This window comes from Pygoscelis adeliae, unplaced genomic scaffold (genome assembly GCF_000699105.1).
Source record: "Pygoscelis adeliae isolate BGI_AS28 unplaced genomic scaffold, ASM69910v1 Scaffold75, whole genome shotgun sequence".
Taxonomy (NCBI): Eukaryota; Metazoa; Chordata; class Aves; order Sphenisciformes; family Spheniscidae; genus Pygoscelis; species Pygoscelis adeliae.
In genome coordinates, this window is record NW_008824772.1 from 5,703,517 (window position 1) to 5,714,913 (window position 11,397).

Sequence of the window (11,397 nt, forward strand, 5' to 3'; positions counted from 1 at the left end):
AGCCTGCCAGGCGCCCATGGCCACCCCAGCCGTGGGTGACATGGTGGGTGGCTCCACAGGGCCACACTGGCTGTGCAGGTAGGAGAAGGCTTTTTGGGCTGACGTCTGCAGGCTGTTCTTCTGTCCGGAGGAGATGGAGGGGTACAGGTGCACCAGGGTCTTGGGCTGCTCCGCTCCCAGGAGGGAAGGGACTGTCGGGGATTTCAAGGAGACGTGCGGGTACATGAAGACGTACGGGGCTGTCGCCTTGCTGGGGGTCTGGGGAGGGGTACACGGGGTGACTGCCGGTGTCCCGGCACCTTTCTGAGCCACTGGCCGGGCATACTGATCTGTGCCTTCGGGCAGGTTCCTCTCCTTGAGAGGGCTGCCCCCGCTGCCATTGGCATAGCCATTCAGCCCCTCGGGAGAGATGAGCTTCCCATAGGGCTCAGGACTGGGCCGTCCTGGCAGGCTGGCTGGGCTCTCCTTGCTGCAGGGCGGCACGCAGGACTGCCCGCTGCTGCTGCTGCTCTCCCCACTGCCCAGGCTCTCCTGTGAGGGGCTGGAGAGGTGCAGGGACAGCACATTGTCCTGTGAGTGCCCCGAGCCCCGGGACCGCACTCCAATGCTCTCCTGGCTCCGCGACATCCCCTGGCTGCTCTTGATGCCAAGCGTCTCATGGCAGCTGTTGGACATGGCTGTGTGGAGCTCGTAGCTGAGCTCACTGTCCTGGAAGGTCGTCATTTTGGGGGTGTGCGGGGACTGGCACTCCCCATTCTCCAGCGACTCAATGGTGACGATGTCCAGGGCACCGGGGACTTTGCGTCTTGCCAGAGTTGCTTCTGCTTGGTTGAGGCTTTTGCGGAGGTCTCTGAGCTTCTTGACAGCCAGCATGATCTTCTTCTGGTGGCCTGCAGGAAGGTTGCAACAGGAAAGGGGCATTAGGTCGGTTCCAGCCCCCAAGGCCTTTGTTTCCTAGCCAAGAAGAGCTGCGGTCACGTCACCAACCGGGGCAAAGGCCTCCAGGTTTACTCAAACCCTGCCTATGGGAGGAGACAAACTACGGCTGGTGTCCACCTGGCTCGGCCCAGCTCCAGCCTGCCAAGGGGGGTCTTTAGGGACAACCATGAACCGCCCTTTCCGAATGCACAGGATGTCCCTGCACCTTCCAGCCCAAGGGAGAACAGGGCGTGAGGACCTGGGTGGGAAACTTGGCTGCCCTGGACCACACCAGCACAGTGGCAGGGACCCACCCAGCTTGTTGATGCCAATCTCTTGCAGATCCTCCCATGTCAGGTCCGTCACAATGGTGATGGAATCGTAGCCGTTGTTCACCAGCTTTTTGTGGTACTGGGGCAACCCAATGGCACTGAGCCAGTCCATCAAGTCAGCCTGTGAAGAGCACAGAGACAATGCTGTTGAGCATCAAGGGATAGGCAGCACCTTCATCCATCCCCTCTCTGCCCCTAGCCAGGAGACTGTGGTTTGGGGGTGTCTCTGGCTGCAGTAACGCAGGCCATTGCAGCATGCGTTCACTTAAAGACCCCCATCGTGTCCCGTCCTGGGGGAAGGTGCCTCTGAGAAAAGACCTGGGGAAAAGAGGGTGCCGGACCGAAGCCCTGGCGCCAGGGACTCACCGGGATATAGTTGGGCAGCCACTCAGCAATGCTGAGCTGCCCGATCTCAGTGGAGATCTTCTTCCTGTGGCCTGGTTTGGTCACACCAATGGCTGTCAGATCCTATCACGAGCAGAGTGGGGCTGTGGTTAGCAGTGGCACGGGGAGCGTGGGGCAGTGGATACCCACTGCCAGCAGCTCTGGGGGGTGCTGGCCAGGGGGGGAAGGACCTGCCTTACCTCTGGGGTCATGCGGCTGATAGTGGGGACATCATAGCCAGCATTGAGGAAGTTGGTGGTGTACGACTCCAGCTGGAATTCACTCAGCCAGTTGTAAATGGCTTCTGCGTCCTGGGGAGAGGACGGGGCAAAGAGCAGCCCATGATGGTGGCTGCAGGGGCTGGAAGGACCTGGCTGCTCCAGGCAAGATGACAGGACCTCCTTGGGCAAGACCCACCTGTCCCCACCATCCCCAAGATCCAGTCCCCTGTGTCCCCAGTGCAGCAAGAGCCGGGCTGAGAACCCCAAATATGGCCCTCCCACCCGGCACACCAGGTTCCCCAGTTGGCCCGGTTACCTTCCCCTCGAGGAGCTGCTCAGGCCGCAAGAACTGGTGGGAGAAGACTCTGTCTCCAGGGGGGCAGCTGCCTGGGGTCTGGTGGCCCTGTGGCCCTGGCAGAGAGGAGAAAGGAGAATGGTCACGGGGGCACTTGGGCAGTGAGCAGCCCCCAGGGCCAGGGGGACAGCTGTCCTCAAGACCCCACGGTTTTAGGACATCGCTCACCTGCTGTGGACGTCAACTGCACATTGTGTGGCTCCGATCCCAAAAGGTGTTGTTGGAGGTCATCGCTGGCAGAGGGCAGCGGCTGTGAGAGAAGAGGAGTGAGTGGAGCAGGGACCTCCCTCCCTGTCCCCCCAAGTGGGTGCCAGGGTCTGCCTTGCATCCCCAGGAGTCAGGCAGGGGTCCCCACACTGGGCCACCAGGCACAGCTTCACCTAGTGAAGGGCTGTCCCCTTGCAAGAGATCTTGGCAGGATTTGGCCCAGAGCCCTTTTTATCCTCTCAGGTAACACAGGACACAGTGGACATGCTGTGTGGTATCAACCACAGCCTCCAGCCCTGCTCGAAAGGGCCAGCTGTGTTGTGGGGGACAACCAGGGACCTCCCAGGAGCATCTCCCCACTGAGTCCCAGCAGTGAATGTGTGTTTCGTGGAGGATGCTCAGCTCCTGCAGCCTCCCCTTCACTAGGAGGTGCAGGGGGTGACAGGGAAGGTGCTGGGGCTCCATCTCCAGCCCAAGCCAGCCCGGGGCAGGCCTCAGGGAGCAGCACAGGGGGGAGTGGGGGCTGGCGCCTACCCTGGTGTTCTCGATGAGGATGTTGGTGCTCTGTCCGTTGGTGCCCTCGGTGCTCTGGCCGCTGCCGGCACTGCGGATGCTGCCAATGCTGCCCTCGCTGCCCACACTGTTCCTGTCTCCTGCTGCTCAGGGCAGGTGGGGAGGCTGTCAGCAGCGCCCCGGGATCGGAGCTGACACAGGGCGCAGAGATCCCCGGCAGGGACCCGCGTGCCAATGCAGTGATGCCAGTAAAAACCAGCCTCCCACAAGATCCCTCCAGCCACTGACAATGCATCAGTCCCTCCCGCTTCCCAGCACGCATGGCACGGACAGGGTGACCTGGGCTGGCAAGGGATGCAAGAAGGGGAGGGACATAGGGACACGGCCTGGCTGAGGACACGGGGAGGGAAGGGGCTGCTCTACAGGCTCCCCTAAACTCCCTTTCCCTGCACCTGCTCCCTCTCATCTGGCTGTTTCCCCGCTGGGAGGTGGAAGGAGAGTCTCCCCCTGTGTCCCCCTGTACAGGCAGGTCTAGGAACAGGAGAAGGTCCCCAGCCCCTCTCCCTCCCCAGTTGCACCCCTGACCTGAGCTGTCAGGGCCTGGGGCCGTCCGGGTTAGGGTGAGGTGGTCATAGGCTGCTGGGATGCTCGGGGCTGCCTGGTGAGGAGACTCGTCGGGGAGGTGCTGCAGCCCGCCGGGGGGGGCCGGGAGGGCCCCAGGGGGACCCTGGTGCTGGTGCATGGGCGCCACGCGGGGGACAATCACGCCTGCATTCAAAAACAAAACACGCGTGGTCAGAGCTCATGCAGGAAGCAGTGTGGGGGGGAATATCTGAGCCTCAACCCCCAAATCACCACCCCACCGATGATGCAACCCCCTGTGGCACCCTAAGTCATTCTCTTTCCCCATAGCTAGCCAGGGCTGCGGGGACCTGTCCTACAGGAGGTGCCAGGAAAGCCGGGATGGTTTCACACAGGGACTGTCCCTAGCATGCCCAGGACAGCCACTGACCTGTTCGCTTGCTGATGACTTCAGCGATGGAGGGGGGGAAGTACCCGACCCGATCGGTGCCTTTCTGAGCATCATGGATGTGCCCCTTCCATCGCCCATCTGGATGCTGCTCCAGGACCTGCGGTGGGGACGAGAGGGATGGCGTTGGTACCTGGGGCCATGGCAGGGCAGGGGGATGGGGAGCAGGGAGTGGCCTCACTGTGATGACGTCTCCTGCCCGGACGTTGAGAGCAGTCGGGTCGTGGAGGTTCCAAAAATCCTTCAAAGCTCGGACCTTCAGGATTCCTGATGCCTCTGAAGACAAGGGACGGAGGAAAGAAAGAAGGTGCCAGAGTGCAAGGGGAAGGAGAGCAGTTCGGGGAAGGTGGAAGGAGAAAACAAGAGTGAGGAGAGGGGAGAAGAGAACATTAATACTGCAGGAAGGACTCAATCCCTGGACATTGCCCGCATGGAGAATGGGGGCACACCTGATGGGACTGGGATGCTGACGCTCACAGCCAGACCAGTTTAGGCTGTTCAGGAGGAGCACTGGGAGCCCCAGGCAGGTCCCGTGGGGAAGAAGCCCCTCTCAGTGCCAGGCAGTGCCTGGCCACGCGCTGGTCCCACCTCACCTCTCAGCAGCTGCTTGATGTCCTTGCTGGCGTGAGAGGTGGTGAACTGGTTCACGATGTCCAGTGCCGTCTGGTTGTAGGTGTTCCTGATGTTCACGTCAACACCACCCTGCCCAGGAAGGAACATGGTCAGGGACAGACCCCGCAGCTGCCATCGGACCCACAGGGGACGGAGGGACCGAGGGGAAGGGGGTGATGGCCGACACCCAGGGGCTTGTTGCCCCGTGCAGCCCTGTCCTCACTGCGCTCACCTCCAGCAGCAAGCGCACCACATCCGTTTTGCCATAGAGCGCGGCCTCGTGCAGGGCTGTGCCCGTCTTTGTCTGCTTGTTGATCTCGATCCCGGCCTTCAGCAGCTGCCTGGCAGGACGGAGGGAGAGGCATGAATGGGAGGACATGGATATCAGGGCCAGGTGACTGGCTGCTTTGCAATGGGAAGGGGACAACCCCTTGCACCACTGAGGCTTTGGGGACAAGGGACCGAAGCCCGCAGCAGGGAGGTGGGTTTGGGAGGAAGCAGGGCTGAAGCTATGATGGGTTTTTTTGGGATAGGGCAGTGCCCCAAGCTGGCAGGGGGTTACCTGATGATCTCCTTGTGCCCATTCTTGGCTGCCAGGTGCAGCGGGGTGGTGTAGTTGGGGTCGGTGGCATCCTTGGACTGTCCTTCCAGGAGGGCGACACACAGATGGCTGTTCAGCAGCAGCTGGGCCACCTGCACAGAGCACTGAGGTGAGCAGCAGGATGCAGGTAACCCCACCTTCACCCTCCCAGCAAGGAGCTTGCCCTCAGGGCCAGCCCTCTGCTCCCCATCCCACCACTCCCCTCCATCCACAGCCCCAGGGCTCGGCTGGAGCTGGACGGTGCTTGGGAGGGCCACACTGTCGCAAGGGGCACAACAGCCAGAAATAGCCTTCCCATAATTGGGCTTTTCAGACCAAGCCCTAAAAAGCTCCAGTCTCTCCAAGCCCAGAGCAACTCTCAGTGTCTCAGGGCAGCCCAAAGGAGTTATTTTTACTGCCCTGTTTATAGCTGTAGACATTATAGATACTCCAAAAATGGAAATATCCCCCCAGTCCCCTCCCTGGTGGGGCACAGGACAGTCTGGCTGGCCATGCTCCAGCCTAGTCCTGCAATGTGGTGCTGGCTTGGCTGGGGTCTCCCGGAGCACAGGGTGGCCCTGTCCCCACGAGCCATGCCAGGGATCTCGAGCAGCTGAGCAGGGCCAGGCGCTCAGGTCTTGCAGGGATTAGCCAGCTCAGCCTATCTGTGCTTAAAACGGGAGTGAAGCTGGGGCCAGTGGGGGAACGAGGACTCCTGGCTTCTCTCCCAGCCTGACGCTGCCCTGCTGCAAGGTCGAGAACAAAACCCTCAGCTCCTGGGTTCAGGATCCAGCCTTGCCTGGCCACAGGAGGAGGCAGGTGCTGCCTGCCAGGCTCCAAGGCTCATGGCGGAGGGAGAGCGGTTGTGGTGGGACCCAGCGCTTTGCCCCCAGAGGAGCCAGCTGGCTCCAGAGCCACCCCCGGAAAAGTGCCCAGTGCAGGGCAGAGCCCTGCAGCACTTACCTTCAGCCGCCCAAACTCACAGGCCAGGTCCAGGGGAGTTTTCTTCGCCTTGTTGATGAGGCAGGGGTTGGACTGGTGCTGGAGCAGCATCTCTGACTGTGGGGGAGCAGCATGGTACGGGGCTTAGCATCATCCCACACCCCTGTCTCCCTCCCACCCGGCACAATGGGGTTTGCCCCCACCCACACACCCCCAGAGAGACCTGGGGTGTGTGCGTGGGTGGCGCTGGGCTCTGACTTACCACCTCATAGTGGCCGTACTGTGCCGAGAGGTGCAGCGGGATCTGACCGTCCAGTGAAGCCATGTTGACGGAGGCAGCAGCACGCAGCAGCACCCGCACCGGCTCCACACGCCCCTGCCAGGCCGCATAGTGCAGGGGGCGCATCCCTGCAGGGGAACAGGGCTCAGCAGGCCTGGATGCGGCCCCCAGCCTCGCTCGGAGGGCTGAGCTGGCTGCCGGAAACACGGGGCCATGCCGGGGGGGGGGTCACCCCTTACCGTTGCTGTCCTTGATGTCGACAGTGGCCTGTGCTTCCAGCAGCAGTGAGATGAGGTCCAGGCTGCCGCCCAGGGCCGCATGGTGCAGCGCCGAGAACCTGCAACACAAGGCAGGGCTCAGCCCAGCCCCAGTTCCTGCCATGCTGTCCCTACAGCCGTTGCCTGCACGGGGACACGGGCTGAGGGCCAGGACGGTCACCGGCTGTTCATGACTATGTCCCTCCTGATTCCCTGTTCCCAGTGCCTCGATTTCCCCATAGCAAAGCAGAGATAAATCCCTCCATGCTGTCCATGCCCCAGGGCTCAGTGAGGGAAGCAGGGACCCTGTGCACACTCTGAGACCCCAGCGAGAGGGGTCCATCACCCCCCTGCCCTGTGAGGGGGGCAAGCAGGCAGGATGGAGAGAGATGCATCTCCCCTCTCTGTGGTGCAGCTAGGCAGCCCGAAGCCACGCTGCTAACAGCATCTGGCAAACTCACTGGCCCCATGGCTACTCCTGGCCCCTCTACCAGCCACCCCCTCTCTGTGCCAGCAGGGATGCTGGGAACCCACGGCACAGTGTGGGAGGCCGCCGGTAATGAAAGAGCCCTGTGTCTCAGGGCTGGGAAAGGGGCCTGTCTGCCCAGCGTCCCCCCCCCATGCTGTCACATGAAGGGCCACAGCCGAGTGAAGGGTCCCTGCACTGCTGGGAATTCGCCCGTGTGCTGCTCCAAGGGGTGCAGGGAGCTCCAGACAGTGCCAGCCCGGGGCTCTGATGGACTCAGCAGTGTCCCAGCCCCATGCTGGGGATGCAGCCCAGCTGACACAGCTCTCCTCCCAACCCACAGTCCCAGGGCACCCCCAAATCCCCGCACAGGATCTCTAGGCATCGCAGGAGGGATGCTGCTCCCTCCTTCAGTGCAGCCACCATGTCCCTTAGCCCACGCCAAAACCTCTACCTTGAAGCGAGAATGCAGGTGATACAAAATCCCCTTAAGCCAACCCTGCAGGGATCCTTGCGGGGCCAGCTCTGCCCTGGAGGCACCTACACAAACCCACACTTGCCCGCTGCATCATCTCCAAGTTGCAAGCAAGGCGATGCCGAGGACACCACCAGTGGCATGGCTCTCCCAGGAGGGTGCACGCTGCCATCTCTGTGCATGGGTCTCACCTCCCCACCATCCCCTTCCTACGCCCCAGTAAAACCTAACATGCCACTTGCACTGTTAATACCCTGCACACTGCATATGGCCCTCTGGTGAGGAACAGACCCTTTACCCACGTTCCCATGAGCAGCCCTCCTGGAGCAGCCTGAGCACAAGCCCCCGTGCTTTATCAGAATCAGATCATTGCTTCTATTATTACTTTTTTTTTTTTTCTATTAAGCTCCATCTGCACAGTATTATTTTTTAAGACAGAGCCATCCTGCACATTTTCAACCCCCCGCTGGCCTGTTAGGACTCATCATGGACACCTCCTCCTACAGAGTCCTTGAAAAGAAAACATGTAGAAATTAGGTACAACAACAGTACGTAAAACAATGCTAATAACTCATGGGTCAGAGTTAATTCAATAAGAATAACATGTTTATTTATTTTATGTGCCTTTGTGGTTTCTTTAAGTCTCAGTACCCAGCTTATTAAGTGCTTGGATTTTGGAAGTGATGAGCTACACAAACATGCTGTGGTCACTTGGCAACCTCATCTTTTCTTTCTCTGCCCCCCCAAATGAAGGGATTTTGCTCTTGGGATATTAAACACAGACACAAGCACATGCAGGCGCTGTGGCCAGCTGGGTGCTCCTCTGTGCTTCAACCAGCACCACGGGGCACTGGCTAGACACGCTGTGATCCCTTTTCACCCCCAGTCCTACAGAGGGGGACGCAGAAGAGCTTTACAAAGGATTTTGCAGGATGGATTGAGCACAGCCCTCAGCTAAGATCCAGGCAGGTGTTGGGTCTGCCTCTGCAGAGCTTGCCCTGGTTTTGGGACATGGCACCCTCTCAGGATGCTGACGCATTCTCTGGGGCTCAGCAGCTACCCTCGAAAGCTTTATGATACCCAGAGCTGCAGAACCAACTGGATATCGGTTAGAACAAGCCCACCTACGCTGGTAGTAGCAGCACCCAGCACCCTATCCAGGGAACACTCACCCGTCCGCATCCTGGTAGTTCACATTCAGGCGCTTGGCAGATCCCAGGAGCTCTGCAGAGAGAAGAGGCAAAGGTCAGGGCAGGAGGCAAAGCCCACACGGTCCCCAGGACCCCAAGTGAACCCCATCCCACAGCCACACCGACCTCCCAGCGCACAGAACAGCGCCTGGCCCATCCCAGTAGCCTCGCCTCTCCTCTCACTCCACGTTCACCTCCACGAACCCTCAACAGGCTGACCCAGCTCAAGCTCAGACCCTTTCCTCCCTCCATCCCTCCTGCCCCATCTCTGCGTGCCCCTGGGACGGGTCGGACCCTGCAGCTCCTGTCACCCCAGCTTGGCAGGATGGTGCTTCTCTCCCCTTTATAGGCAGCAACACCCCAAGACTGCTGAGCAGGGCTGTTTCTCCCCCCACTTGCTCCCTGTGCCTGCTGCTGCCACCGAGGCCTGGCCCACAGACCACATGGCTGGCATTTTTATGGCCGGGGCAGAGGCTGAAGCCTCCAGCCGTGAATGCGAGGATTGTGCCACCTCAGATATCCCCGTTCCCCCACACATCCCTCCCTCCCCTTCGGAGACCACTGAGTGGCAGAGGATGCTCACCCCACCCTCGGCACAGCCTCATGCACGCCCTCAGCTCCCCACTCCTTCCCGCAATTAATTCGAATGAATTCCTTCCTCCCACACAGGGACGACATTTTATTCTTCACCGAAGGGTTGAGAGTGGATTAACATCTCTGGAATTCATCCACCAAGTCAAAAGGGAAAGAAAGGGGAAGGTATGTGGGGGGCAAGAAATGCCGCCGCTCCTCCTCTGCCTTTCCAGGCAGCCCCATTGCTGAGCTGGGGAGGATTAAATGCTTTGAAAAGTTTCTGTACTGTTTCCTATGGAAAATCAAAGTCTGAGACCCGGGCTCCAAGCCTGGAGTAAAACAGCTGCTCAAACCCCACTGAAACATGGTGGGGTCCTGAGGAAGGAGCCCCCTCCCTCGCTGCCAGGCCAATCTCTGGGGCTGCAGCTCTCTCCTCTCTCTCTCTCTCTCTCCCCTCCTCCATTGCCTTGCCTTGCCTTGCCTTTCTTTTCCATGGTCTTCTCCTCTCCATTCCCTTCTCTTTTCCTCCTCTCCCAAGCTCTCTGCCCAACTCACGTGGCAGATCCCATACAAAGCTGCATGACCGCTCTGCCGGAAAGGAGAGCTGAAGAGGGGGGCAGCTCATTCATCATGCAAATGGATAATTAAAGAAAACCAAGGAATGGTGTGTTCATTACTGCAATTTACTGTTTTGTAAACAGCCTAATTAATGCAAAATGGGCTTGGAGTGGCTCCTGGTGAAGGACTCATGACTGGTCACCACAGCTGAGCAGATCAGGATGGGATCACTCTAATTAGCTCTTCCAGGGGCTGTTCATCTTCAGTGAGCAGCTCTGCCAACCCGAAAGCCCTTCCCAAAGGAACTGGCTCCCAAAGCCATCACTCAGCAGAGCTCCTGCTTTTCCCTTCCAGCCCTGTATCACCTGAGAGCCCAGGATAGGATCCGGGGTCTCCATCAAGGACAAGCTGCTTCCCTTGGCCCCGCCGGCCACGAAAAAATAACATTTCACTTGTGAACCAGCCACTTCTGACCCGAGTCATGGAGTGACCATAACCAGAGCCCCACGGTGCCTCTTTCACAGAGCCAGGATTGCGCTTGGGGTGTACAGCAGAGCCAGGACTGCAGTCGGCTGTGGTGGGCAAAGGCCTCATCCTGCCCCTCTGAAAGTCTTGGGATGGATCCTGCAAGCAGGGAGCAGGAAGGGCTGGGAAGTGTTCGCTGCTGGGGGATTTCCAAAGGACGCAACTGAGATAAAATTAAAAATAAACAAAGGATTCCACTAAGCTGTAGGCAATGCCCTTGAAACTATCACATCCCATTCCCTGAGCGATCCCCCAGCCCCCCTGCCTTTTAATCGGGGTTTTTAAAGGATGTTCTGTGTGGTGGGAACTGAAGGCCAATGTGGGTTTGCGCCCATCAGCTGCAGCTGAAAATTGCCATGGGGTTTTGCTGCTGAGACGGGGCGGGGGGTGTGAGGGGGTGTCCTTACCCACGGCAGGAGGGGCAGAACCTGAACCGCACAAGCCGGGCGGCAGAGCGGAGCCAAGCGGGCGGTGCCGGGAAAAGAAGGGCTGGATGGAGATGCCCACTGAGCACAAGTACAACTGAAAGAGGCAGAAACATCCCACAGGGGCCGGGGGCTGGTTCTGGAGTTGAGCAATGCCCACTATTTGAAGAGGGAGAGCTCACCCCAAAATCCCATCCCTGACCTCCTCCTACAAGGGGACCGGGCTAGCCTGTGGGGTCCAGTAAGCAGGGCTGGGATGCAGTAGGCGTCCCAGGACATGGCATTTGTCCCTGTCCGCTCCCAGGAGGCAGCTGTCAGCATCTGCACAGCAAAATGCCTGTGTCCTTGCTCCTTTCCTGAGCAACATTCCTCAAATTAGTTCCCTGCTCCGGAAGCCCAGCAAGGTCAGGACACGGGGCAGGAGACCACACGGACACGGCATGGGTGGCTGGGAAAGCAGCAGGTCCCAAAAAGTGGAGTTGGGAGCAGCATCCCCTTTGGCGCTCTTCCCGAATGTCAATGCAATAATGCTTGTATCCACCTCGGGCAGGAAG

General features: G+C 59.6%; 1 protein-coding gene across 1 annotated transcript in view; it reads right to left on the bottom strand.

Annotated features, from left to right (window-relative positions):
- The window catches only part of CASKIN2 (CASK interacting protein 2), a 30,944-nt gene that overhangs the window by 2,382 nt on the left and 17,165 nt on the right, over nucleotides 1–11,397 (bottom strand). The window contains exons 2-18 of the mRNA XM_009323824.1: nucleotides 8,745–8,796; nucleotides 6,614–6,711; nucleotides 6,357–6,502; nucleotides 6,116–6,211; nucleotides 5,135–5,265; nucleotides 4,805–4,913; nucleotides 4,554–4,662; nucleotides 4,142–4,236; nucleotides 3,943–4,060; nucleotides 3,516–3,698; nucleotides 2,952–3,073; nucleotides 2,379–2,460; nucleotides 2,172–2,266; nucleotides 1,835–1,945; nucleotides 1,617–1,718; nucleotides 1,233–1,371; nucleotides 4–890 (exon numbers count right to left, since the gene is read on the bottom strand). Of these exons, the coding sequence (XP_009322099.1) occupies nucleotides 4–890; nucleotides 1,233–1,371; nucleotides 1,617–1,718; nucleotides 1,835–1,945; nucleotides 2,172–2,266; nucleotides 2,379–2,460; nucleotides 2,952–3,073; nucleotides 3,516–3,698; nucleotides 3,943–4,060; nucleotides 4,142–4,236; nucleotides 4,554–4,662; nucleotides 4,805–4,913; nucleotides 5,135–5,265; nucleotides 6,116–6,211; nucleotides 6,357–6,502; nucleotides 6,614–6,711; nucleotides 8,745–8,796 (2,675 nt within the window). The remainder of the gene's footprint in view (nucleotides 1–3; nucleotides 891–1,232; nucleotides 1,372–1,616; nucleotides 1,719–1,834; nucleotides 1,946–2,171; nucleotides 2,267–2,378; nucleotides 2,461–2,951; nucleotides 3,074–3,515; nucleotides 3,699–3,942; nucleotides 4,061–4,141; nucleotides 4,237–4,553; nucleotides 4,663–4,804; nucleotides 4,914–5,134; nucleotides 5,266–6,115; nucleotides 6,212–6,356; nucleotides 6,503–6,613; nucleotides 6,712–8,744; nucleotides 8,797–11,397) is intronic.